Source organism: Protopterus annectens, chromosome 1.part2, assembly GCF_019279795.1.
Source record: "Protopterus annectens isolate FY-2018-M chromosome 1.part2, PAN1.0, whole genome shotgun sequence".
Classification (NCBI taxonomy): domain Eukaryota; kingdom Metazoa; phylum Chordata; order Ceratodontiformes; family Protopteridae; genus Protopterus; species Protopterus annectens.
This window is the reverse complement of record NC_056727.1, coordinates 364,584,398-364,612,215: the sequence shown is the minus strand read 5'-3', so window position 1 is coordinate 364,612,215 and position 27,818 is coordinate 364,584,398. Positions and strand designations below refer to the sequence as shown.

At 38.7% G+C, this 27,818-nt stretch overlaps 1 protein-coding gene across 1 annotated transcript in view; it reads right to left on the bottom strand.

Annotated features, from left to right (window-relative positions):
- Positions 1-1,582: 1,582 nt before the first annotated feature.
- The window catches only part of MCM8 (minichromosome maintenance 8 homologous recombination repair factor), a 929,462-nt gene continuing 903,226 nt past the window's right edge, over positions 1,583-27,818 (bottom strand). The window contains exon 19 of the mRNA XM_044056450.1: positions 1,583-2,851. Coding sequence (XP_043912385.1) covers positions 2,759-2,851 — 93 coding nt within the window. The 3' untranslated portion in view covers positions 1,583-2,758. The remainder of the gene's footprint in view (positions 2,852-27,818) is intronic.

The following is a 27,818-nucleotide window of genomic DNA, read 5'->3' as shown; positions in this document are numbered from 1 at the left end:
TTGAACATGGTACTTAGGTGGGGTGCCAGTTCGTTCTGTAATTCATGTAGAACGCAGCCTGGGATGTTGTCAGGTCCCATGGATGCTGTGTTCTTAGCTTTGGAGAGTGTGTTTTTTACCTGTGCAGCCGTGATTATAGGAACTTTGCATTCTTCCAATATAGAGATGGGCCCTTTAGGGGATGGGGGGGGGGGGTAAAGTTAGCACTGAACCTATCTGTCAGGATGTTGGCAATATCAGTTGGTTCTGTATATTTAGTGCCATTGTGCTGTAACTCAGAGCAGATCTGTGTTGCCATTGAGATTCTTGACATAGCTATAGAATGCTTTGTGGTTGTCTTTAGAGTCAGTGACGATTTTGTTTTCGTAACTAGCTTTGGAGGATTTTATGAGGGATCTTAGCTTCTTACTGAGGCTGACCAGGGAGTTCATCCAATCATGGAATTTTACTCTTTTTTGCAACAGTTTCTTTCTTCTGTTGTAGAGTTTGTTTATGGCAGGGGACTACCAGATTGGCTTCCTTTTTTTGGATGAGGCATGGGTCCATTGGATGATCGCCTTGAAGGTCAGTAAGGGGACTGGGATTAAATAAATAGCTCGATAAATAAATCAACAAAATATGGTATAATTTATTTTAGGTCTGGTTTGGTCTAGTCTATATAAAGAATATCACAGCATTGTGGTCATAGAGGTGGGGTGACGTTCAGCTAGGCAGAGTTGCCAGGATCCTGGTAGGGTGGTTGGACAGGGTGATTCCAGAACCAGTGGATGATTGAAAAAAGGGGGTGAAATACGACCACATCACTGACGAATAACTTGAGGAAGTTTGTAGACTTTGCTGAGTGGGCTGAAAGGGCAGGAGACTGCAAAGCTGGAACTGTATATTTAATTTAAAGAAAACTTTTGATGTGGTTTGGTAGGAATTTAAGTTCACTGTACTGCAAGGGTTGGATAGAAGTAGTACTTGGCAGGGGCATTACAGAGATCAGAGCAACACTTCAAAGTACTAATTTTTACTGGGTCTATATCATATAATCGAAAGCTGGTAACTCCGAAGCACAAAACTGCAAACTTCAAACCTCGAAAGTTGACAACATCGAATCCACCAAATTCCTCCCCAATAATTACCAAAACAAAACAAAAAAAACGCTCTATGCAGGGGGGCAAGCCCCCCTGCACCCTCCATGTGGGGGGCTCCCCCCCGCTACTTAAATATACCAACTCCGAGATCGCACTACAGTGCAGTAAAGGGAAATCTTCCCTTCCCGCATTCTATGACGATCTCCGTTCTACGGTTCGATGTTTTTAAACTTTGAGTTCGGAGTTTTGTGCTTCGGAGTTATCAGCTTTCGAGCTTATGATATAAACCCATTTTACCTGCATTGAAAACAGACACTTTGTTCCCTCCACAAACAGTAAGCATTGACACAGTTGGAAGAGAGGTTGCAGTGGGTACTGTGAAGTAAGACTAACAAAATGTCTAACTAGGAAGGTATATGTAGCACCCTGAACTATTTATCAACTTCCTGCAGATGCCTTCAGCCAAAATAGTCTTTATTTCTCTTAATAAAAACACAGTGAAATAATTTAATTAGTATTAGAAATGACAAAACAGGCTGAAAATAATTATCAGGAATACAATCTATCCTCTTGGAAAACTCAGTTTAGAATTGAGAGTGTATTCAGAAATAAATAAAGATTTTAAAAATTCATCTGCACATTTTATACAAATAGAAATACTTCTGAAAATTTACTTACATCAGCAAATCAGCATTTTTAACTTAACAAAATTTATACATCTTTAAATCAGATCTAAATCTATCTGCACGTCATGCTTCATATTACCAATGGAGGCAAACCATTAAATTAAATCAGACAAACCATTACTGATGAATAATTGAAATTTCCAAATTTTAGACTGGAAATAAACAGTGTGATAACATCTTTTTAAAATAGTGTTGATTTCATAATAGAGCCAAATAAAATAATACAATTCTACAACTTGTGACACCGATGGGCAGAAAAATTTGTGGTGTTTCAAATTATGCTAAAAGTCAGTTAAATTCTGTATTCCTTGCCCTAGCTAGACTCAAGACCTATTGCTCATCTTATTTCAAATTATACCATTTCTATAATGGAAGCTGCCAGTATTAGCAATGAGGATTGTGAAAACTGGACCTCAGCCTGCCACAGTTGACTATATTTTTAATTTAATGTATTTAGTTAACTGAATAAATGAAATGGTTCTTCTTCAACACTTTTCAGCCAAGAAACAGGCCATAACAGAGAAGTCAGCCACACATTTGTCTACTTGCTTCCCAAGTATGTCTTCTATAAGCATAACATGATGCAATTAAAGTATTTTGTCTCTTGTGTGAGTTAAGAAAGTTTCTTGTATACTTAATGGCTGTGATGATACAACATGTAATTTGGCCTTCTTACTTTCTCTAAGACTTGAATACAACACTTTTAAAGTATTTCCTCAGTTCATGCTAAAATACATCCTTTCTGACATTGAATACCATTGCTTTTTTGCTTTTTAAGATGTCCTTCCCTGTTTTGTTTTATTTATAATAAAATAATGTGTCACTTCACAAACTTGCTGAAAAACTGTTACAGCTCTCAAGGTCAAGTGTCTATAACTATCTTCTTTTTAGTAAATGGTTTTCTGTCGATCTTAAAGTTCCTGTGTAGTAAAACAAAACTCCAAGTCAGCAGAAAAGGTGTCATGAGGAGAAACTTTAGTTGTTTTTTTTTTTTCACATTGTCTGAAGCTGATACATTTTAGGTCCTTTCTTCAGAAGATAGCCTTGGTCATTTAGAGAACTAATGAAGCCTTCAAAGTCAGGTACCTGCAAAAAATAAATAAATAAATAGTAATAATAATTATACATCAGCAAGTCCAACAGGAGGAAGATGCAACAAATGATACGGATTTTATGGTTATTATGATAAAATCAGGAACTTCTGGATGAAGAGGAATTCCTCATCTTATTTAAACAGCCTGCCTCCAACTCTGGTATATAGGAAGGTTTACATGATTTGTGTTGGCTACATACATTAAAGTATAATGTAAACCACCTGACTTAAAATTAACATTTGAAAAATTGTCAGCATTTTGTTGTAATATGAACCAGGACCACAAGCTGACAACTGAAAACAGAATGTGCTGTAAATGATGGGAATGAATATATTCCTACAGTCACATAACAAGGAACATAAACTTAATGTTAGGCTCAGGAGAAATTCTGGACTGCATAACAGCGTAGTTTTCATTCATATCAGACAAGAGATAAAGAAGCCAGTGCAGGCAAATGTGTGATCCTTAGGTGGAGCCTATTGGTAAATTCACCATAGCTGCATTACTAAATGTCTACTATACACGTATATAAAAACACTAATATAGTAGTCTTATACAGTGAAGCCCTCTGTCTGTGAAAAGGGCAAAAGATGATATTGTGATGGTGAAAATATGCATGCACACCCAAGAGCATGAACATGGTTGAAGAGCTATGCAACTTGTAGTCAGAGACAAATTAGATGTTATGCTGTTTACATGCTATTCATTAACCAAAATGTAGTGGTATGCATGAAATATTTATAAATGCTTCAGCGAGCATTTATATCTCAGTATGCTTTCATATTGCTTAACACTAATTTTTAAATAACACTCACTGCTTGTATACATCACCCCAAGACGGCACTATAATTTTCCATTTCTGTATAAATAATATATGGAAAATATATCCTGTTTCTTGACTTTTTGCAAACACTTTTTAACTTCATCCCATGCTGTTTCTCAGTACATGGCTAGTAAATCATGTCACATGTTATGTGTATAGATGGCACCGTGCTCTCTCAAACTTACCTAACCCAACATTCAAGAGATATCTGGCTGAATATTAGAATGTTATTTATCTTTGTCTGCATTTGTGTTACATACGTGTGTGTAATATATTACTTTTAATCAAGTCCCCCTGCTTGCAGAGGCCCACCTCGTATCACACCCCATTCTTTTATTACTGTAAATACATACAATATAATTTATCATAACCTTTTGCAAATGCTCCTAATTAACTCAAGCCCTGTACATCCCATGTTGATGTTTTCACTCAATATACCTACCATATCCTATCTGCATGCAGTTAGTATCTTGCTTTGTAATGCATAACCTACTTTTCATGACATATTAGTGTCACTATTAGAATAATGTTATTTTTTTTTTGCCCTGGTTGCCTTTTGATTAGTATAACCTCTTTCTGTTTATAGGAACATTTGTTCTCATCAGTGGTGTGACAATTGAGCAAGAGGGCTATCATTAAAGCAGTTAGGAAGGGTGGTTTGGGTTTTTTGATTACAGATCTATGTCCATGTACATGCTCCTCTACACAAGGGAAGAGGTATGCAAAGGTGGTCTGTGATGGTCACCCCTCATGTTTGCAAGAAAGGTAGACCTGTCTACCTTCCCTGAAGCATGGTAGGTGGTTAACCTGGTCTCAAACAGGGAAATCACATCATCTCCATGTGTTTCCGAGTGCCTACCTTCTCCCTGCCCCATGGAAAAGGTAAGTAGGCCAAGACCCTTTATTCCTCTCCCTCTTTGCCAGGCTCCTCTACAGTTGGGGCTGCTAATCAAACTCATATCAACTGGGAATCAGTCAGGGCTCCATCCCTCTGCATCATGGAGCCAAGCTACAATTAAGTTAGTATTAATATAGTATTCCTCAAATAAACAGTTAATATTTCTTCACATGGTTCTCTAACCCATATGTGTTTAGCTTATTATTTCTAACATCAACAGTTTAAACAGACCTCACAACATGACAATATCACATTCCACTTTTGATTTACTAATACAAACATGGGAAATGTTTCACAGTTTTATAATGTTTTGCAAACACTTTTCAGCAACTCAAGAATTGTATATCCTACAGGTATGTTTTCATTACAGATAGCTGCCATATCCTCTCAGCTTGCATAATGTATGTTTATGAAATATTAGAATAATATTAATAAGGTGTAGCTCCAATAAACAGGTCTATTTTTGGCTGTTTCTCTTACCCAAGTGAATTTAGTATTGTTTTCCAGACATACACTGCTTGCATATGCTCCCCAGTATGACAGCATTACCCTCAGTTGTTCATTTATTAATACAAATATGGAAAATATTTCATATTTTTCATAACCCTTTGCAAGCATTCTTTAGTAACTTAAGCAATTTACATCCCACTTTAATGTTTTACTATGGATGTCTACAATAGAATGTCAACTTGCAGCTCCACCTTTCTTTATATCATGACTTATTCCTGCAATATTAGTGTAAATATTAGAATGATGTCAACATTAACACAATTTGTGTTTGGACCTCAAATGGGTAAATTTCTTGCTGTGCTTGTCTTTCCCATGTGAGTTTATTATCATTTTCCCTAACACCCATTGCTTATGTACTCCACCTAAAATGAGACAGCAGCACAATCCATTTTGATGTAACAAAGCATAAATGGAAAATGTTTCATATTTTTATAACTTTTTGCATGCACTCTTCAGTAACATAAGCCCTGTGCAATCTTAAACTAACATTTTCATTATGGATACATACCATACCCTGTCAGCTTGCAGATGTCATTTTGCTTTCTAATACATGACCTAATGTTCACAATATATTAATCTGAGTACTGAAATAATATTAACATTAATGCAGTGCAAATCAAATAAATATTTTTACATATTTCTGTTACTCAAATGTGTTTAGTATAACATTTTCTTAACACACACACTGTTTGCATAGGCACCCCCAAATATGAGACCAGCGACTCCATTTTTGATATGGAAAATATTTCACATTTGTTACACCTTTTTGCAAACACTCTTCAGAAACTCAAGCCCTATACCTGACATGGTGATATTTTCACACAGATACCTATCATATCTTGTGAGCCTGCGGGTGCCACCTTGCTTCCTAAGGCACAATATACAACTCATAAAATACTATTCTCAATTTTAGAATAATTCTATTATTACAGTGTACCCCCAAAACACATATCTCTGGCTATGTTGCTCTTATGCTAAGGTTAATTTCTCCTAAATCCCACTGCTTCAATAGGCCTCTTAGTATTATCTGTTGCTTTCTTTTCCTAATATAAATATGTCAACATGCTTTATATTTTTATAACATTTTCACTCATTAGTTATTGAAGCCCTGTATATCCCACAGTGATTCATGACAAATCCTATCACCTTGCTTCCCAAAGCATGGCCTACTCTCCATGAGATAATGACATATAATCAGTATATTGTAATAATGAAAAAAGAAGTTATGTATTCACCATAACGTTCCATCTATGTTGTCCATTTTCATTCTTCCTCAACTTATGGGTTTGGATCTGATCCCTAAGATATGACTTGGCCACTGCAAAAGCTCGTGGCAACCAGAAAACTCTCGAGCTACTCCCTTACCCACAATGCACCAACCCTAAGCATCTCAGATTGTTTGTTAACATTAGCAGAAAGTACTGAATTACAGATTGCTCCAGATATAGTCTTCTCTATGTTCCAAGGAAATGGTATAATCAGAAAAACACTCGCTCTTTCAGGAGATTACAGGGACAGGGGTTGGTGGGAGGGGAGTTGAAGAAGAATGAAAATGGACAACACAGACGGAACATTATGGTGAGCACATAACTTCTTTATCTGGTGTTGTCAATTTTCATTCTGTCCTCAACTTGTGGGACAGAGTCCACAGCTACAACGCCCCCAGGTGGACTCAAGGAAGGATATTTCTGAGTCCCATTGAACCAAATGATGCTCTACCCTGGTGTCCATATACAATTTGCGTGCGGAGTTTTCCAACTCCAAGTAGCTGCAGCACAAATGTCGTCCATGGAAGGTCTAGACTGGAAGACTGATGATGTAGCCATGGGACTAGTGGAATGAGCTTGTAATGGTTTCAATAAGGTAATGCCAACTTTGTTGTATATCTAACAAATACAATCCGTAAGCCATCTCAATAGAGTAATTTTTGTGCAACAGAGTTTCTTAGTTTTATGTCAGAAAAAAAGACAAATACTGGTCAGTCTTTCTGATAATTTCTGTTCTGTGCAAGTAAAAATTTAATTCCCTGTGGACATCCAATAAATGCAATGTGTATTCACCTTTGTTAGAAAATCTGGGGAAGAAAACTGGCAAACTGGCAGACTGATTAGACTCTGAAACTACTTCAGGGAGAAAAGAAGTGTTAGTTCTTTATGTGAACCTGTCTTTGTGAAAGACCAAATAAGGTGGTTTCAAAGATAGGCCTGAATCTCTGAAATATTTCTAGCAGAAGTAATGGCTACTAGAATAACTTGCTTTCCAAGAGAGAGATACTTTAGTTCACATTTAGCTGCTGGTTCAAAAGGGGGCTGAGTAAGTTGCTCCAAATCAGATTAAGATCCCATGGGGAGAAGGGTCTCTAAAAGGAGGTCTTAGAAGAAGAGTACTTCGCAAAAAGTTTTGCATAGTCTATGGGAGGCAACAGAAACACCTTAAAATCCTGTGTGAAAATTTGAGAGTGCTGCTAGCTGGACCTTCAATGTGGAGGAGCTAGCTCCATCTTTAAAAAGTATGGCTAAGAATTCAAGGATAGTATGCAAAGGTGCTGAAAAAGGATTGACGTTATTTTTGTGGGCCCAGTAAAGGCAAATCCTCCATTTACTGGAGTAGAGTTTACGTGTTGATGGTTTATGTGAAGATAAAAGTATCTGATGGACTGGAGAGGAGAGCATAGGTTGGCTATTAATGGAACTAAGAAGCCAAGCAATCAGCCTGAGGTTCAGTATGTCTGTATGAATCATGCCTATTGGATGAGACAGGAGTTCTGCGGTTAGCTCCAGAATCCAGAGTTGGTGGAGTAAGTGAGGCCAAAGGAAGGGGAACCAAATCTGTTGAGGCCAAAAAGGTGTGATGAGGTTAACTTTGCCCTTCAAAAGAAACTTGGAAATGTGCAGAATTTGTGGGTAGGCACAAAGACGTCTGGGGGGTAATCGTGAAGTACAGCATCTCTTGTGACTACCCCTGTGGGGAGATCAAGGCAAAGTAGCTGCTGCACTTGTTTGGGGTGGAAGTGAAAAGATCCCATCAAGGCTGGCCCCACTGATGAAATTCATTACTGTCACATTTTTGTTGAGAGACCATTCGTGAGGTAGAAGAATGCACCTGCTCATCTTGTCTGCTATCACACTGGACTTAACCAGAATGTGCATTGTGATGAGAAAGTGGTTAGATGAGATTGCCCATCTCTACACTCTGAGTGCTTCTCGACACAAGGGGTAAGATTTGGCTCCTCCCTGTTTGTTGATGTACTGAACTACTACACGTTGTCCATTTGAATTGCAATTGTTCCCGCTGGAAGAGCTTCTTGAAAGGCCTGCAAAGCTAAAAGCACCTATCTAATCTCTAGAAGACTGATATAAAAATTGGCCTCTTTGGAGGACCAAGTGCCTTTGACTGTTTTCCCCAGGTGATGCCACCCACCCTAAATGGGAAGCATCCATGGTCACTATGGCCATGGGCTGAGGGAGAATAAATGGATGGCCTTGTAGGACCTGTTCTGATTGAATCCACCACCTGAGGTTTCTTTTTCAGATCTATGTAATATATATAAGGGTTGTCATAGGTTGGTAAAGTACTGAGCATTGTATAGCTAGCATCCATTGTAGAATCCTCATGTAAAACCTGGCTAAAGGTACTAAAGTTGCTGCTGCTGCCATCGATCCTTGGGCCTGAAGAACCAAGAGGGGAGAGACTTTGATGCTGCACATTATTTTCCTGACCTGTGTTCTTAAGATCTGAACTCTTAGAGGAGGCAGTGAAGCTATCATTGATTTTGTGTTGAACAACTGCTCCTATAAACTCCAACTTTTGAGTAGTTCCAAGTGAGACGTTTCGTAGTTTATGGTTATTCCCAGATAAGAGCATGTCTGAAGAACCTGATTTCTTGCCTCTATTACTTTGAGAGAGCTGGAACCCGCTGCCCTTGAGGTTCCTTCAGCTGCATGCAAAATTAACCTCACCGAAAAATTGGAACTTGATTGCAAGGTAGCCAACTGCTCTCAGATGTCTCTACCTCATCAGAAACGGATCCTGAAAAGGTTATCAGAGAGGTCCTTAACTAGGTCTCTCTGTTATCTGGTGAAATGTGCCAAAGAGTTTAGAGACCTTAAGGAAAAGGTCACTGAAGCATAGACATGCTTCCCAAACCTATCCATCAACCAAGACTTCTTGTTCGGAGGATGGACAGTGGAACTCTCTTTGGATAGTTCCTTCTTAGTGTCTGCCGCCACAACAATGACATCAACAGGCACCTATTTTGTCCAAAACTGTCTGTTCCATGATGCTCTTAAAATTTTGTCTGGTCTTTGGGGGAATGGTTCAGTGGTGTCTGGGGTGTTCCATGCCTGCCGAGAAACCAAATCAATGAGGTCATCAGTGGGCGGAGGTAGACGGGTCAGTACCAAACGCCTCCAGGAACACAGACTCCTCCAAGGAAGGGTTGCTGGACTTCCAGCCACCACTCTGTTTCAGGATTTCAAGGATGTCTCCAAACTGGACATCTTCAGGAGGAGACCATGGGGACCCTTCACCTTCATCAAAGTCTGTGTCTTCTGTGACTGACCTCTCAGGAGAGTCTAAGTGCTTCCTCTTGCACGTTCTCTTCTTAGGGATCTGCTCAGTGGGGTGCTCTGGGAAGGTATCAGGAGAGGTGAAAAGACCCTGCTGGGAAGCCTGGGGTTTCAGTATCGGCTGCCCTGTGGAGAGGGTAGATAAGAATCTAAGTGAAGAGGTGGCAAGTTTGTAGGTAGAGAATCCCAGGTGAAGGGAACTGTCTTTTTGAGGATGTTGACAAGGCTGTCTCCATGACCTCAAAGGCAGATCCCCCTAGAAAGGAAAAGGACCTTGGGTCCGAAAGGGCAAGCCTCTGGGCCAAAGTCCCTAGCTGCTCCAAGGAGAACTCCACCAAGGCTGAGGTCAGAGCCAAACTGACCTCTGCCAACACCCAGAGGTGCAGAGACAGCCCCAGGAACTTCAGAGTCGACTATGACACCCAAGACCTGACAGGGCAGCTCCGGCATCGAGAGCTCTCCTAATCCGATATAACTGAAGAGCTCAGAGCAAGCTTCAGATCAGAGGATAAAGATATTCTCAGATCTGATGCAGATGGGCCCAAATGACTATGATCCAGCATCTCCAAGACAGAGTCAGAGGAGGAACTTGCACAGGGAGAGTAGTGGAGGGTCGGATGCAAATACATAGGAGCCGACGGAAAACTTAACATGCTCTGCACCGACAGAATCCTTCTCATTAACCTCTCCGCATTTTCTGCTCTATTGTTCCTGGAACAGTGAGTGAATATAAGGGGAGGAGACCTAGGTCTCTCCAAAAAAAGGAGAAGGAACCCTAGATGAAACAGGGTCCACTGTGGGAGAGTATCTGGTCCTTGAAAGGGGTGCGGAATGATTCGTGAGATCTGACATTTTTGGTGTCGGATTCAAAGTCTGATCCGATAAATGCCTAGGCCTCTTAAGCTTTGAATCTGATTGTGAAGTCGGATCTGATACCTCCTTAGTCAGATGTCTTGGATCTGAGTGTGAAGTCAGATCTGACAATTTTGTAATTTTCTTTTTAGGATCCAAAGAGTCAGTCAGATCTGAAAGAGGTCTTTTCTTTGATTTCCCAGACAATTTTATAGAATCTGTTGAAGTACTGGGAGAAATGGTCCTTTTAGTTTTCTCAGGGGAAGCTCGAGATAAGGCCTCAGAAAAAGCGGAAGGAAGTAACCCTTTAAGAATTAATTTATTCTTATGCTCCACCAGAGCTCTAGGGTTGAAGGAGTGGCAAATGGAGCAGTCCTCCTGGAGGTGATGAAGTCCCAAACAATAAATACATAAGGAATGCATATATCAGAAAGCGGTATTTTATGACTGCATTTAGCACATTTTTTTTAAACCAGCCGGTTTCTCTGCCATCCTGATACGGAAAAAGGTAAGACAAATACCAGAGAAAAATATTATATATATATTCTTTTTTTTTAAGAAAATGGGGAAAGACTACCAATGATGGTATTAAAGTAGAAAAATACAATGTAAGAAAGGAAGAGTGTACTATTAAGAATACTGGAGAAGTACTAGAGTACAAGAAAGAAAAATAGAGAAGGTTTTAGACAAAAGGGTAAGTTTAAACAGCAATTAAATTGAAAAAGGAAGAAAAAATTTTTTAAAGAGGAAAAAAGGAGCAACTTATTTTAATAACGAAGAGTCACTCAAGAGCACTGTAACACCACGTCTTTCGCTGGAAGAGGCAAATGAGATATAAGGTACTTGGGGTTGGTGCATTGTAGTAAGGGAGTAGCTCGAGAGTTTTCTGGTTGCCACAAGCTTTTGTACGAACCCATAAGCTGAAGAAAGAATGAAAACTGACATCATCAGATTAAAGAGTTATATCTCTGGCTGCATTTCTTTTGCCCAATGGTGTTTAGTATTATTTTTTCCAAAACACTGCTCCCAGACCTCCAAGATGGCAGCACATTGAGTAACAGCTTAAGTTTAGCTCTTCCACTGTGAAAACAAAAACTCAGAAAACAGAGCCAGTGACTTAATCTTTTTGGGCACATTTCAGTAACTTGCTAGTACGTACACTGCTTGGATGTCAGCAAAAATGAAATTCAGAGACCCTGAAAGAAAATCAGTCAGAAAAGGAGAGGAGAAAGCACTGGCTGGGAAGAATCCTGCAGTTGCTCAGCAAAAGCAGTTCAAGCTCCAGCTTTGTTGCAAAACATGACTTCGAAAAATCTAGTGAAATAAATAAGTCAAATGTGCTCAGAGCTGATTACAGTAAAGGTAGTATATCAACTGCTGATAATCAAAGGCTGACAAAAATGGAAGATGCTTTAAACAGATATTCAGAAGAACTGATAAAATTGCAAACATCAGAAGTCAAAATGAAGAAAAGGCTGGCACAGTATGAGGCAGCTCAAGAAGAGATACTTCAAAAATGTTAGAATTAGAGGAGAGAGAGAGCATGTAGGAAAAATCTGAGATTCTCCGCTATACCAGAGATACTGGAAAGAACAGACTGTATTAATTTTATAAAAACAACTGGACTGGTATTCCACAACGGCAGTTGTTAACTGAAAGGGCACATCACATGTAGGATCCAAACCTGGCCATGAGAAAGGAGCCCAGACCTTTAACACTAAAGATGCAATCCCACCAGCCAAAAGAGTTGATTCTGACAAAACTGTGACAGAAAGAGAAAGTACTAAAAGTGGGAGACAGTACAGTGTTTGTGGAAAATGAGTACTCATTGTACACCAGGCAGAAGAGGAGTAAATGTTTTCCAGCAATCATGTAATGTCGAGAAGCAGGTGTGAGATTCAAGCTGCTGTATCCAACTGTTTTCAGAATATTTTTTCCTGGAGGGTGAAATGGAAATATTTGCATTCCCCTGATAAAAGTATAATGTTAATTAGAAGGAAATATGAGGGATCAGAGGCAAAAAAATTAAAGTGAGAGGTTTCCTCTTTAAGTTCTGTTTGAGCATTTGAACCAGGCAGGGGTGTCCTGTTTCCCCTTTGTTATTTGCATTATATTTATTAGGGTCTCAGAAATTCAAGCATATAACTGGTATGGTAGTCAAGAAAAGTTGGCTTTATTGCCAGATGGTATTAGTTTACACTTGATATAACCAGGAAAGGACATTTCAGCATTGTGGAACATTCCCAGACAGTTTCTTCTGTTTTCGGGATACAAAATTACTGAAGAATCATACACAAATGCACTGTACGAATACGTACACAAATGCATGGATCTCGCCATACCCAATAGAACCAAGACACTCCTCTCCAAAAAAGGAAGCCAATCTGGTGATCCCCTGCCATAAATAAACTCTACAACAGAAAGAGGAAACTGATGCGGAATAAGGTGAAGTCTCAAGACTGGGAAAACTCCCTTATCTGCCTCAACAAAAAGTTGAGATCCCTCATCAAATCCTCTAATGCTAGGTATGAAAACAGAATTGCAGCAGATAGTAAAGATAACCACAAGGCCTTCTAAAGTTATGTAAAGAATCTCCATGGCAATACCCAGATTTGCTCTGAGCTACTGCACAATGGTACCTCCTATACCGAGCCAACAGATACAGCCAGTATACTGGCCAACAGATTCAGTGCCAACATTACCCCCCCCCCCCAAGGACTAATCACAATACTAGTAGATTGCCAGACACCCAGTACTACTGCTGCACAGGTTAAAACAGCACTGTCCAAGGCCAAGAATTCAGCCTTTATGGGACCTGTGTTCTACATGAATTACAGAGTGAACTGGCACCTCACCTGTGTGCCCTGTTCAGTCACAGCCTCACCTCAGGTTTTGTCCCTGCCGAATGGCACACTGCTACATTCATCCCTCTCCATAAAGGAGGAGCGACTACAGACCCTGGGAACTATTGTCCCATTAGCCTGATGAGTCTGATATGCAAAGCTATGGAACGCATCATCATGAACCTAATAAACAAGGCTATAGGGAATCTCCAAACTCTGGATCCCACACAGTTTGGTTTTGTGAAGGGTAAATCATACTTGCTCAACTTGGTTGACTTCTCTGAGTCAGTCACCAGAGCTGTGGATGAAGGCAAGGTGGTTCATACAGCCTACCTTGATCTCGCCAAGGTTTTTGATACCATTCCTCACTCAGGAATGACAGAAAAACTCACTAAGCCTGGCATCAATCCCTATATCACTAGGTGGGTTGAAAACTGGCTCACAGATAGAACCCACAGTGTGAAAGTAGCTGACAACAAGTCAGACTGCTGATTAGTCATGAGTGGAGTCCCACAGGGTTTTGTCCTGGGTCCTCTCCTGTTTATCTACTTCTCTGAAGTCTAGGCCAACACGAAGGGACTCTGACTGACAAAGTTCGCAGACGATTCCAAGTTGGGAGCTATTATTAACTCCTCAAGTGATGTCGACATTCTACAGAATGGCCTCGCTGTGACCAACGACTGGTGTCAGAACCATGGCCTTAAGCTCAATGCCAAAAAATTCCCCTTTGGGAAAAACCCAGTTCCCATGAATTACCACATTGATGGTAGTCCACTGAACACAGAAGACGTTATAAGAGATCTGGGAACACAAGTTGATAGCAACCTCTCTTTTGATCACCACATTGCCACTGTGGTCAGAAAATCCTGTGTGGCACATCTCATTACTAAGGGTTTTGCATCCAGGAAGAAAGAGGTCATTGTCTCCCTCTACTCTTCCCTCATTGGCCAATCATCGAGTACAATGCCCCATTTGGCATGTACCTCACTAGACACCTGCAACAACTGGATAGGCTGCAAAAGTACCTCATAAAGAGGATCCTAGACCTTAAACACTTGTCCTACATGGGCAGACTCAAGAAACTCAAACTATTCTCCATCTCATATCGCCTGCTTAGAGGCGATCTCTGCTTGACTTACAAAGCCATGTCTGACCCAGCTCTGTTAGAAATGCTACATCTAAAGAAATCCCAAGCCCTCCACACCACATGCTCCAGAGACCTCAACCTCATTACCACAATTAACGGAACATGTTGGAGGGACAGGTTCATAACCCAGAGACTGCCCATACTATGGAACAGACCTCCCATACGTCAAGCAGAGCACCTCGCTGACCCTCTTCAAGAGAAATCTTGATGAGTGAATGGGAAACAGAAAATTCATCCCGGGGATAACACCAGTGGCTCTACTTGACAGGCACTAGGAACTAAGGTCGGGTGGCATTATGCCAGGGGTAATCCTATGGCTAGGCTTGTAAAGGCCCTAGGGCCATTAGCCTAGTACACACCTATGAACCTATAAGCTAAAACAAAGGGAATAGCTATAAACTATGTGCACACGCACACAAATAGGTTCAGCAATGCCCATATTTATTGGGACATGAAAAAATGAAGTACTTAGGAGTATGGATTATAAGGGATTCTGTTATGGCAGCCAAAGATATGTGGGAAAAGACTAAACAAAAGTTAATATAAAAACTGAGAAACTGAAAACACATAGCACAAGCAGAAAGCTAAAATTCAGTGTGGAAAGGGATAATGATGAAACAAGGGGAAACTCAAGAAACAAGGAGAGAGCAAGACTTTTGGATGCAGATACTTAAGGAGAATCACAATAACCTCACAGAATATTACATTCATAAGATAGAAGAAAGCATTTTAAGAACTAAGTGAACATGGGGATGGAGAAAGGAGATTCTGCTGATAGGCATGACTGCAATTACGGGTTCAGAGAATAAGCAAGAGGGGGCTGGAGCTTTAAACTAGAGAAAACTGGTCAATGCATCAAGATATTGGGAGCAAATTATTAGAGAGGAAAAGGTAATAGAGTAGAAAAAGATGACAAATAAATTTGGACTGAAGGATACAGACTGCCTTCCCTATCAAGGCCTGATGTCAGAGTATAGGCAAAGAGAAAGAAATGGGGTGATCCTAAGCAAAAGACCAGTTCTAGTTGAGTTTTTAGTAGAATCTAGAACAGAGGCTGCTGTAAAAAATGGTTAATTAGTGGGGCATGTAAAATACTGCATGCTAACTATAGTAATCAATCAGAGGAGGTTAGAAAGGATTAGGAAGAGGGATTGGAGAAGCAATCAACAAAGAAGCAATAGGAGATATATGTATGACTCCCAAATATGCAAAGTCTACAAGACTTAGGATCTTTCACTGGAAGTGTATGCACGGGTAGTTTTACACCCCAAGCAGACTCCAAAGATTTTTTCCTCAGGTAGATTACAAATGTTGGTGGTGTGATGGAGAAAAAAGAGGCAATTGGGAACATATTTTTGGAGAGTGTTATGAGTTGACAGCCTTTAAAAATTCCATACAGACTAACAGAAATACTGGGTGAACAAATTGGTGTAACTAAGGAAATGATTTTTTGAGCTATGAAACAGAATCAGAATTGCCTAGACATAGTAAGGCCTTGCTGAATTTAATTTTGGTGGCTGCCAAAAAAGCAATTACTAGTAAATGGAAATCAAAGTCTAAACAACTGTACTAGAAGTACTGAATATAGTAACAGAGATAAAACAAGTGGAAGTGGGATCTTTAGAAAAGGGTAGGAAAAAATTACAGAGAGAAAATGGGAACTGTGGGAACAATACATGCAGAATAATGTTTTGGAGGAGGAATGAGGTTTAAGGGAAGACGGGAATTGAATGAGCTGTGTAATGTTTAATTGACGATGACTGGACAGATTATAAGTGATGTATAACATTTCCAATTGAAAAGATATCAATATGGTTTGTTTTCATTTATATAAATGTATGACTGCTATGTCTAAGTTATAATTTAATAAAGCTGTTTTTTATTTAAAAAAAGCCCTCACTGCTCCTATAGACCCCTAACTTGACATTATCACACTCAATCACTTTATATTATAATAATCTCAATTTAATACCCTCACATTACTTTTCTGCATTAATAATGCATATGTGTAAAAATGCAATAATCTTTACTACTGTTTACAAATGATATCATAATTACATGTCTTTACCTGAATATGTGAAATGCACTTAACTGGTATGCCAGGCGTAAAAAAAAACACATGCCAAATGTTAGTTAATGCAATATACTGCATGCCAATCTAAAAATTGAGAAAGGGTTAAATTTCAGCGAAACAAAAATTTCATATTCTGAAGAAAGGGATAGTATTTCTACTTCTGATGCAATGACAACTCAGTAAATAAGCATTCTCAGTCATTACTGTACTCACACAATATTGCAAATGTGAAATGTGGAATGGAAATGTTTTCAGGCCATAACAATATTGCATTCAAATAAATGAAGCACCCAAGACTGCATGCAGAAATTGTAAGTCTGAAAATTTGCAAAATGTGCACATCTTTTGTGAACTCTATGACCAACAAAAGAGCCAACTGGTAATATGAGAATTTATGATAGCTATTGGTACAGGACCATTACTGAGTAACCTTATGAAATATGACTGTTAACTTTTCAGAATATTACTTCACAACCCTTAATAAAAATGCACTTAGCTGGTGATATCAGGTACATGAACACACTCCAGAGATGCAAACCACTGGAAAAAATCATGGAACTGTAATACGAGACTTGGGTATAAATCAGCCATAAGAATGTCATTTTACTAGCAAGAATCTCATTGCACTTCAATCCTGATGTATAAGGCAGCACAGTTAGTACATGAAATGACCAAAGAAATGTATTTCAATGTGTTACTATCAGACTGTATACACTGCCCCCACCACTGAACATTTCAGTATGACCAGCTATACTCTACTTTTATTATTTTTCAAATGCCTTTATTAAATTACTTAAGACACTGGCAAACATATGTTAATATAAAAGAAATCAAACCATATTATCATTGTTTTTCCATTTCCATACATCAAATTTTCTTTCTTAACTATCATCAGTCAAACTTCACATAAATTTATCAATTCATGCTGTCCCTTAAACCTCATTCCTCCTCATGAACATTATTCTGCATGTATTTTCCCCACAATTTCCATTTATTTCTATGTAATGTGCTCCTTCCTGTTTGTAAAGATCCCTCTTCTAGTCCTTTTCTTTCTTTTACAATATTCAATAAATCAAATACAGTTGGTTTAGACTTTGATTTCCATTTTCTACTAATTGCTTCTTTTTTTTTGCAGTCAACAGAATTAAACTTAGCAAGGCCCTACTATATTTTTATTTATTTGTTTTTTAGCAATGCCCTGCTATGTTGAGGCAATTCAGATTATGTGTTCCAACTCAAAACAATCATTTCCTTAGTTATATACATTTGCTCACCCAATATTTCTTTTTTTTGCTCATATAGTTTTTATTTTCAAATAATATTATGAAAACTTTCACAGTACATTATGTATAACATTTTAAACTATATACAATATTTACAGTCAGCCTGATGTCAGTAATAATATCAAATGTTTCCAGTTACTGTACAGTTGAAACAATATATAGCTATCAGAGTATATCTGGTATTTGTTGCAAAGTGTCTATCAGTGATAAGACTTTTTTCCATGGGTTGTTTACCAATAGCCCTAGATAAATCCTTAGTCTCTCCCAACATTTCTGATAGAATACTCTGTAGTGGAATTTTTTAAATCTGTCAACTCATCACACTCCCAAAACATATGCCCAAGTTACCTCTTTCTTCTCCATCATACCTCCAATATTTGCTATCTATCTGAAGAAAAAAATATATCTGAAGTCTGCCTGCGGTATAAAAATACTTATGCAAACACTTTCAAGAAAAAATTCTAAACCTTCTGGGTTTTGTTGCATACTTGGGAGTCCTTCATATGTCTTCCCATTGTTCTCTTGCAATTTGTTTTTCTGGTCTCTCTTCCCAATCTTTTCTAGTCTCCTCTGATTGATTTTTATAGTTATCATGCAACATTTTATACACCCTATTAAATAACCCTTTTTAACAGCAGCTTCTATTCTACATTCACCCAAAAACTGTACCAGGGCATGCTTTCACTTAGAATTCCTCTAGCCATTTCTCTTTGCCTACACTCTGATATCAATTCCTGCTAGAGAAGGCAGTCTCTAGCCTGTAGTCCTAATGTCTTCTTGGCCTCACCCAACTTTATTACCTTTCCCTCTTTACTTATTTGCTCCAAATACCTTGGCTCCTTTGCCAAATTTCTCCAATAAATGTCAGCCCCTTCATGCCTGTTTTCTGCACAAATACTTGCAGTCATTCCTATTGGCAAAATCTCCTTTCTCCATTCTCTTGTTGGCTTAGTTATTAGAATACATGCTGCTAAATAATATTCTGCATGTTTATTATTCTCCTTAAGGATCTGCATCCAAAATCCCACTTTCTCCTTATTTCTTGAACTTCTCCCTGCTTCATCATCATCATCATCATTTTCCACTTTAAATTATAATCTACTGCTTGTGTTATATATATAAACCTTAACTGTGTATCTCTCAAATATGCCTTCAGATTAGGTAATCCTAAACCACCTTGTTCTACTGGAAGGATCATCTTATCCCACTTAAATCTTTCCCTTTTCCCCTTCTAGATAAATTCCTTCAACTCTTTCATTACGTATTGTCCACAGCTTCTCTTCTGGTTGGTAAAAATACGACTGACCTATATATATATATATAAAACTAAAAGGAATAAGCATATTTCGCTTCTTATATCTTACTATTCATGATCATAAACAAGAGCTTCCAGTTTCTCAATTTTTGTATTACCTTTTGTTTAGTTTCTTTCCACATATCCTTAGCTGCCATAACAGAGGCATTTTAAATCCACTCTCCTAAATACTTCAATCTCTTTTCTTGATGCACTCTTTAGATAACGTGGAATATCTGACAATGGGAAAGAGCTGGCATGAGAGTGATGTAGAAGGAAATTATGTAGCCTCTGGATATTACTGTCCAAATGTACTCTTATTGTACATGATAACCAGCCATATATCTAAGTGAATGAATGATGTGAGAGACTTGCAAGGCTTCAGAGATTAGACTGGTGTCTTCTCAAAGTCGGAACACAAAATCTATTTAATTTGTCTTTTATTTATTGGGAAAGTCCAACTGGATCCAAGTCCCATCTTTAGCAGAGGCCCAGAGAGAAAAGCTCTGCATAAAATCATATTTACAATGAGCAACAATAAAAATGAAACAGTTTAACCATTACTTTGCAGGTAGTATTGAACCAAATAATAAAGACATTTATATACTTCAGAAGTTATATTATTTTACATAAGTCAAAGACATGTTAACATGTAGTAGCTGGAGATACAAGACCGATGATAACACACATAGGTTCAGTATATGTGCAATGACATTAATGAGGAAGGAGGTCACTACAGCAGGAACAGAAAATAGAGGAGGAGGAAGGATATAAGCAGAAATAATCAAGAAAAACATAAGTAGGAAAAGTTTTGATAGTGGAGAGGTTTAGATGACAGTAGATAGGTAAGATAATGGGGTGGGTAAGGAAGGGTATTACTAGGACAGGATTATGGATGTAGGTTTGTTGGAGAAGCAGTACTAAGGAAGAAAGAGACTGGGATAAGAAAGGTGAAAGAGTCAGGGTGATTGACAGATTGGCAATGACAGAGAAACAGAAAGGAAGGTGGATTTAGTCAGGATGGAAGCATAAGCATAGCCATGAAGAAGTTAGGTATTTTAGGTTGTGTTTGAAGCCTGTGGTAATGTTGTCTTGTTTTGGGGAGAGGGGAGTAGGATGGAGTTCCAGTGCTTAGTGACACAGGTTGTGTAAAATGAGTCACCTGCAGTGTTATTAGACTTGGTCCTGGTCAGGAGATATTTATTCTATAAGCTGAGTCCTAGATGGGAAGTACTGTTTGAGGATGTTTTGTAGTGATGGGCAGGTGTCGGGTTTGAGTATTATTTTGTGGGCACTAAACAGGTGGGAGTAGGTAAGGTAGTTCAAGCCAGTTTAGAAGCTTCAGTGTTTTTATATTAAAATAACTTCTAAACAAGTAGATCACATGATTATTAAGGTTTATAATCTTCTTCTTCTTTCAGCTTTTCCCGGTTAGGGGTCGCCACAGCGGATCACCTGTCTGCTCATGATTGGCAGTGGAGTTTTACAGTGTCGAGTTGCCAGACCGGTGCCCAACCTTCCACTGAAGGCACACACATGCACACACTCACGCCTAGGGCCAATTTGGAGTGTCCAATCCACCTACAGCATGTATTAAGATTTATAATATTTTTAAGAATTTACTTAAGAATGATTTAACAGACATGCAGTTGTTTAATTATTTATTTGTTAAGAATGCTTTAGTACCTGTCATTCAAGGCCTGCCCAAATTACATAGGAATCCTGTAAATCCCCGATTACATCCTACTGTGGCAGGCAGAAATTGGTGCACTGAGCCTGCATCTATTTTCATAGAGAAACAAATTAGACCGGTTTTGAATTCATGTCCACACATTTTTAAGGGACACTCAACCTTTTTTGAATGACTTGTTCTTGTTTATGAATGTATATAAGAAACAAGAACTTTTGTATTTAGTGACCTTAGACGTTACTTCTCTCTTTATGGTCATTCTGAACAATGAAGGGCTTTCAAGTGTAAAACTGGTTTTAGAGAGGTACACTGACTTTAACAGTAAGAAGCTTGAGTTAATATGTATCTTACTTGAGTGTGTTTTGAACAATAATGTGTTTGTATTTGGTGACAGTTTTTACTGGCAAATACATGGCATAGCTATGGGCACATCATGTGCCAATAGCTACACCAACGTGGCCATGGGAGTTTAGGAACAATGTCATATTATTAATGGACCCTACAGTAAACAAGTTGTTTTTTATCGTTGTTTTGTGGACGACATTTTTTTGTTGTGGGGGGGTCCTCAAGAGGTCTTATATTATTTCATTAAGTACATTAACAGTACCATGTCATTTTTAAAATTTTCACACAAAATCTCAGTTGAGTCAGTAGAATTCTTAGATATAAAAGTAATATGTGACATTAATGGCTATATTACAACGGAATTGTATAGAAAGCCCTGTCACTGTAACCATCTTTTATACAAAGAAAGTATGCATCCCTCTCATGTATTCAAAAGTGTAGTCAGAAGTCAAGTTTATAGACCTTCAAGGCTAAGTGTAAGTGATTCAGAATTTGTCAGGCAAATAAACTCTTTAATGGAATCTTTTACAGCTAGGGGCTATGCAAGTAATGACATTGCTGAGAATATTGAGCTAGTCTCCAGTGAGATATCTAGTAGAGCTAAGCCTTATTTTGGTGAGCAGTATTCTGGTAGTATACAAATTGCATCCCAGAAGAATGACAAAGTAAAATTATGCTTATATTATTCCAGTGACATCAAAAAATATAGGGATATAATCGAAAGACACTGTGATATTTTGACTACAGACAATGACATTGTGGCTCTAGTAGATAAGAGACCAAGTTATGTATACAAGAACATGAAGTCCCTTAAAAGACGTTTATGCTTACCAAAAGGAATGTCATCCAGTATAAGTAATGGATGTACTACTGCATGTGGGCATTGTTAAACCTGCAAATATATTGATAGTACAGGAACATTCTATCATCCTGATCAAAGTAGGACATATAGCTTTGACATTGCTGCAACATGCAGCAGTATGGACATGGTCTATCTAGCTCATTGTTCAGTATGTACAAAATTCTATGTTGGTAAAACTGATCGAGCACTGAGAGAAAGAATTAAGGAACACTATTACCGCATAAGTAAAAGTGATACACTCAGTGCTTTGTCCAAACATATTGTAGACACTGATGCCTCTCATTTGTTCAAGTTTATGGTAATAGGATGTGTACATGAAAATATAAGGAAAGGGGACATCAGAAATCAAACTGAACAGTTGGAAGCCAAATGGATAGTTAGACTACGAGGGGACTATGGACATTGCCTGAATGACAGGATACTATTAAGTCCGAAGTTTAAAGCCAGACCACTGAATAGGAAGTAATCTGGCATTTACTTATTTTGAATAATAACAATTGTTAAATATAAATACGGTTTTTATTTATTTTTATTATTTTAGGTACATTTACATATATATGTAACTTTTTATTGCTTGTTGGATATTTATTATTCACTATTTATATATAAATACATTGTACTGAACATCTTTAGAATAATATGTCTTTAAGGAAGCAAAGTTTTTAGTCATGTGATCTGTTTAGTTAGTATATATATATATATATATATATATATATATATATATATATATATATAATGAGTAAAGAATTTTAGTTATGAAATGCATCTGATGAAGTAGCTTTGCTTTGAAAGTGCTTATGCTTTTACATTTTGTACATTAAAGACGGACTTAATTTGGAAGCCTTTGCTCGTCCTTCAATCCTACTGTGTATTTTCTGTGTTTTGTGACTTCTTAAGTGGACTCACGTTCTAGTTTTGGTTGGTGGTTGTTGGTTTTTGCTTTTATCTAAATTTTTGTTTGGAAAGGTTCATAAGCTGTGTAAAATATTGCCATTTTTGTGTTGTTTTGTCAGTAGACCATACTTTCTAAGCTTTATCTGTGTTTAGCATGAGTTTTCTGATTTCTCTTGTAAGCCATGAGGCAGGGCTGGATTTGATTTGTTTTGACTGGACAGGAGTTAGTTTGTTTAGTATGTTAAAGAACATGTTATTAAAATGAGTTACAGCATCATCTAAGGGTAGATATTTTAACATATCCCAGTTGTATTTGTTTTTTGGTAGCTAACAAAGATGTAATTTCTGAAGGAGGAGCGTGTACAGACATTATTATAGATTCTGTGTTTATGTGCAAGATTAGACTGTCTCACTGCAAAGGTCAGTAGATGGTCACTGACTGTGTCAGGTAGGTGACCAGCAGTGCTAATTTTGTTAGTTATGGTGGTGAGGATCTAGTCCAATGTAGACTCCCTACTACTGCATTTGTCTATTCGAGCATCAGTAGTGATAATGTAGGTAAAACCAAAGAGACTGATGCAGTGTGGGAGAGTCAGATTTGATAAATAAGTAGTCTATATTAACAGCACCTATGATGATGATGGTTTCCTTGTTGATATTATGAAAGGTCTGATACAGAATTTCTTTTAGTAATAGGATGTTGTTTCTAAGAGGAATATAGATGGCAGTGATGCATATGTTCCTATGTTTGTTGACTTGCAGGTGAGAGAAAATTATTTCAGCACTGGCAACATTGGGATGGGTGAGAGGGTAAAAAGTGATTTGATGTTATTTTTGTATATCATAGCCCTATCACCAGCTTTCTTATGCTGTCATTTCAAATGATTATGTTTTCCTTTGGGAGAATTTCCTGGTTTTTAGTACCTGGTTTCAGCCATGTTTTCTGTGGCTATTAGTGTGTCATGGGTATATGAGGCTATATAGGCATGTAACGGTGGTTGTTTACTGTAGATGCTCCTAAGAGTTAAGTTCATCCAAAGTAGTAGACTATTACTTTGTCTAAGTGGAAGAGGAGTAGTAGGGGGTTGCATTGGTGGTAAAGTTACAAGTGTGTACAGAGGGTCCAGGATTAGGATGTATATCACCATAAAGAGCAAGATTAGATGAGAGGTGTGAGTAGTGAAATTTTTTTTATATTTAGTGTTCACCTTTAAATTACCTGTGTGTTGTGTGGGTTCTTCTTTGGTGTATTTCAATTAAAGAAAGTATGGGATATGATAGAGTATAGGATGAGTGTTATAGCAGGGTGAGAGGGGATGGTTTAGAATTATGATGTAGTGTCCCGAAGGTGACAATGAGGTTGGGTAACAATGGAGTACGATAAGATGTGGCATGGGGAAGAATAGATGGAAGTAGAGATAGTAAGTGAAGGGCAGCATAATGTAGCTATAGTAGAGAAAAGTAGGTTTTAAGAATTTTATAAGAAGGCTTTAGTACAATAAATTAAGAATAAATTAAAAAAGTAGAGTGAGGAGGGAAGGACCAAAAGAAAGGTGGTGTGATGTAATGCAGCTATATATAAGAGGGAAGATCAAATAAGGTGGCTGTAATGTGTATGATTGGTTGTAAGCATGGAATAGGTGGGCTATGGGAAGTATAAATGTAGTTGTAGTGGGGTGGGTGGGACATGGGGGTAGGGGAGTGAAATGAGCCCGAGCTAGGCTAGTGTGAATGGAGCAGGTTTCAGCCTCTTATGGCCAGTGCATGGATGGGAATTGGAAGTAGGGTGGGGGAGCGAAAACAAACAGAGTGGATTCTAGCACCTTAGGGGCAAGTGCATGGATAAAGACAATCAATAGAGTTGGCACTGCTAGAGTCTATACACATGTAAATAAGGGTGCTTACTAGTGTAAATGCAAAAGTAAATCCTAGACTATGTAGTATTAAGAGTAGTCGACTAAAAACAATAAGGGTAGAAACACAGTTGTGTAAAGTCTTACCATATTGGTAGATGTCCTTCTCTTCACTCTTGCAGTATTCATTACATTAGGGATCCCTTGCCTGGGGCAGCCCAATGTCCAGAAAGTATACCGAAGCCTTTAGGTTGCTTTAAGGCACGCCATACATCACAAGTATGCTCCTTGTGTAGGTAGTGTGCAACATAAAGGTGATGACCGAACTTACTATCCTCAGAACTGACAGCCCCAGTAGGAACGTCAGTCCAAGGAAAAGAAAAGGAAATCAGTACATCCAGAAGAGAAATGGACCAGGGGGTGGAGGGAGGGAGTAAATACTGCAACAGTGAAGAGAAGGACGTCTACCTTCATGGGAAGATTTTACACAACTACACTATGTCCTTCCATTTTACTATTGCAGCATTCATTACATCAGGGAGAGTGCCAAAGCTGAAGAAGAAACTTGGGAGGTGGAAGGACCAGCAGAGCTCTCTAGGAAGCCATGAAGGATGGCTCTAGCAAAACCAGCACTACCTCTGTAAATTCCATCCATCTTGTAGTGCTTGATAAATGTATGCACAGAAGTCCATGTAGCTGCCTCAAGAATAGAGTTAGTATCCAAACCCTTGAGAAAAGCACCAGAAGAAGCTAGAGCCTTAGTAAAATGAGTCTTAACAGAATAAGGAAGGCTCTTAGCATGAAAGAAACAACAAAAATAAATAGCTTTTGAGATCCAAGAAGAAATAGTTTGCATGGATACAGCTAATCCCAACTATTTAAATAGGAATGATCTATGACTGGTCTCCAAAGACCATGCTTTCCGGGAACCAGAAACATCCTTGAGTAAAACCCTCTGCCTCTCTGATCCATTGGCACATGCTGAATTGTGCCTTGAGAAAGTAGCTGAGTTAGAACCTCTGGAAACAAATTCAGTTAACTTGAAGGGAACTGTGGAATTACCATGAAAGAAGGGAGAATTTTCCAAGTCATGAAGAATCCCTGTTGGATAAAAGACAAAACTCAGGAATCCTGATTGATCTTTGCCAAGCTGGAAAAGAGAGAGAGATAGACAAAGAGATAGAGGGATATGACTTGGAAAAGGCTGCTGATAGTCACATCGAGCTGGGCCTGGCTTGAAAGGACTGCTGAGTGGAAGTGGCAGAAGCAGTAGATTTAGATTGTGGAGGCCTCCTAACAGACTTTTTAGGCCTGGAAGCAAACGTAGTAGACAAGCAAAATGGTCTCCTAACAAACGATGTCTTAGTAGGAAAATTCCTATGTCACGTAGGAGCAGGAGAAACTAACAGGTGCTTCAATTCTTGAAGTTCTTTTCCTTTCTCTTGCAGAGACTTAAATAAGTCTGCAGCTGCAGAACTAAAGAGAGCTGACATATCCAAAGGAGCATCTAACAATTTGGCTTTAATGTCATCTGGCAATGGTTGAAGCCTCAACCAGAAGTGTTTCCTAAGTACAGAACCAGATTCAGCAGCTCTGGATGATGCCTCAACAGCATCATAGCTGCAATTAATGGAATGTCTAGCTACTTGTGAAGAAGCTGTCAAAAGAGACAAAACCTGAGTTTTAATCTCAGAATCTGGTAACTCAACAAGAGCTTGTGAAGCCTGGGAAAGTACAGCCAAGCAATAACTAGACACATGAGTTTGGTAATTCATTGCTCTGATCGCTAAAGTGGAGGAAGTGCAATCTTTTTTACCAAGTTTCTCCAGAATTTTGCTCTCCTTATCAGATGAAAGAAGTTTAGAAGAAGGAAACAACTGGGAAGACTTGTCAGAAGCTATGGAAACAACAGCTGGATCAGCTGAAGGACACTTATAGAGGAACATGCAATCATTAGGTGCCTGGTAGAATCTGTCTGGCCTCTACTGAGGAATCTCCCCATTAGATTCCCCCTCTGGAGATACATATTCTAGAATTAAACCTTGAGAGAAATCATCTCAGTCAAACTGGGAGTGGAAGGGGTTTGAGAGTGTCTGTTTTTTTTCCTTAACATGCATTTCTGCATGAGGAGAAGTGGAAGAACTTGAAGTAGGCCTAACATCAGGAATCATCTCTGACTGAACCCTAGCAGGAGTGGAAGGAGCGCTCCTGGGACCCTCAAGCACAGCGAGCCGCAGTTCCCCTTGTCCACCCAAAACTGATGTCTGCACTGCCTCTGAGGATGTGCCTAGGTCAGATTCCTTAGCAGCTTCCAATGAGGTACCCACTGAGGAACGAGACCCGACCTCCAAACACAACACCCATATCTTCACTGACATCAAGGGATATATCAAAAGTAAGAGACGCAGCCAAAGAGGACTCAGGCCTAGGCTTGCTAACCTTCCTCTTCAAAGTTGGCTCAGCAGAAGGACCCCCAGAACCCTCCATAATGTCTTTAGCCAGATGTTTAAGACTTTGATTCTCTAAGTAGAGATTTAAAGCCGAAAGTCGGCTATGCAAAGTTTTAGGAATAAAGGCCTGACAAATAGAACAGGAATGGTGGTTTTTATTGGGGCTTTGACAGAAAGGCAAAGGTCATGGCTATCTTTATGTGGAATCTGCCTTACACACCTACACTTGCCCTTCCTGGATGACATGAACTAATTACAAAAGACAACAGCAAAGAATACATCTCCAATGGGGCTTTTATCTGAAAGCTGGCAGCAATAAATGGAATCAGGCAACAGGCATCAGAAAAGTTCTGGGAACTGTACATGAAGACGTCCTTTTATGGCCGACATTGTTATGTGTGCATTCCCACGTACTTGCAGTAGTTAAAAGCTGTTGTACAGTGGCCAGACATCGGGTCGCTGGGTGGAGGACTTCCCCAACATGTAACGAATACTGCAACATTAAATAGAAGGACATCTTGTGATAATTACCCTTGGCTAAATACAGAAGAAGAAGGAAACAATGGTATCTCA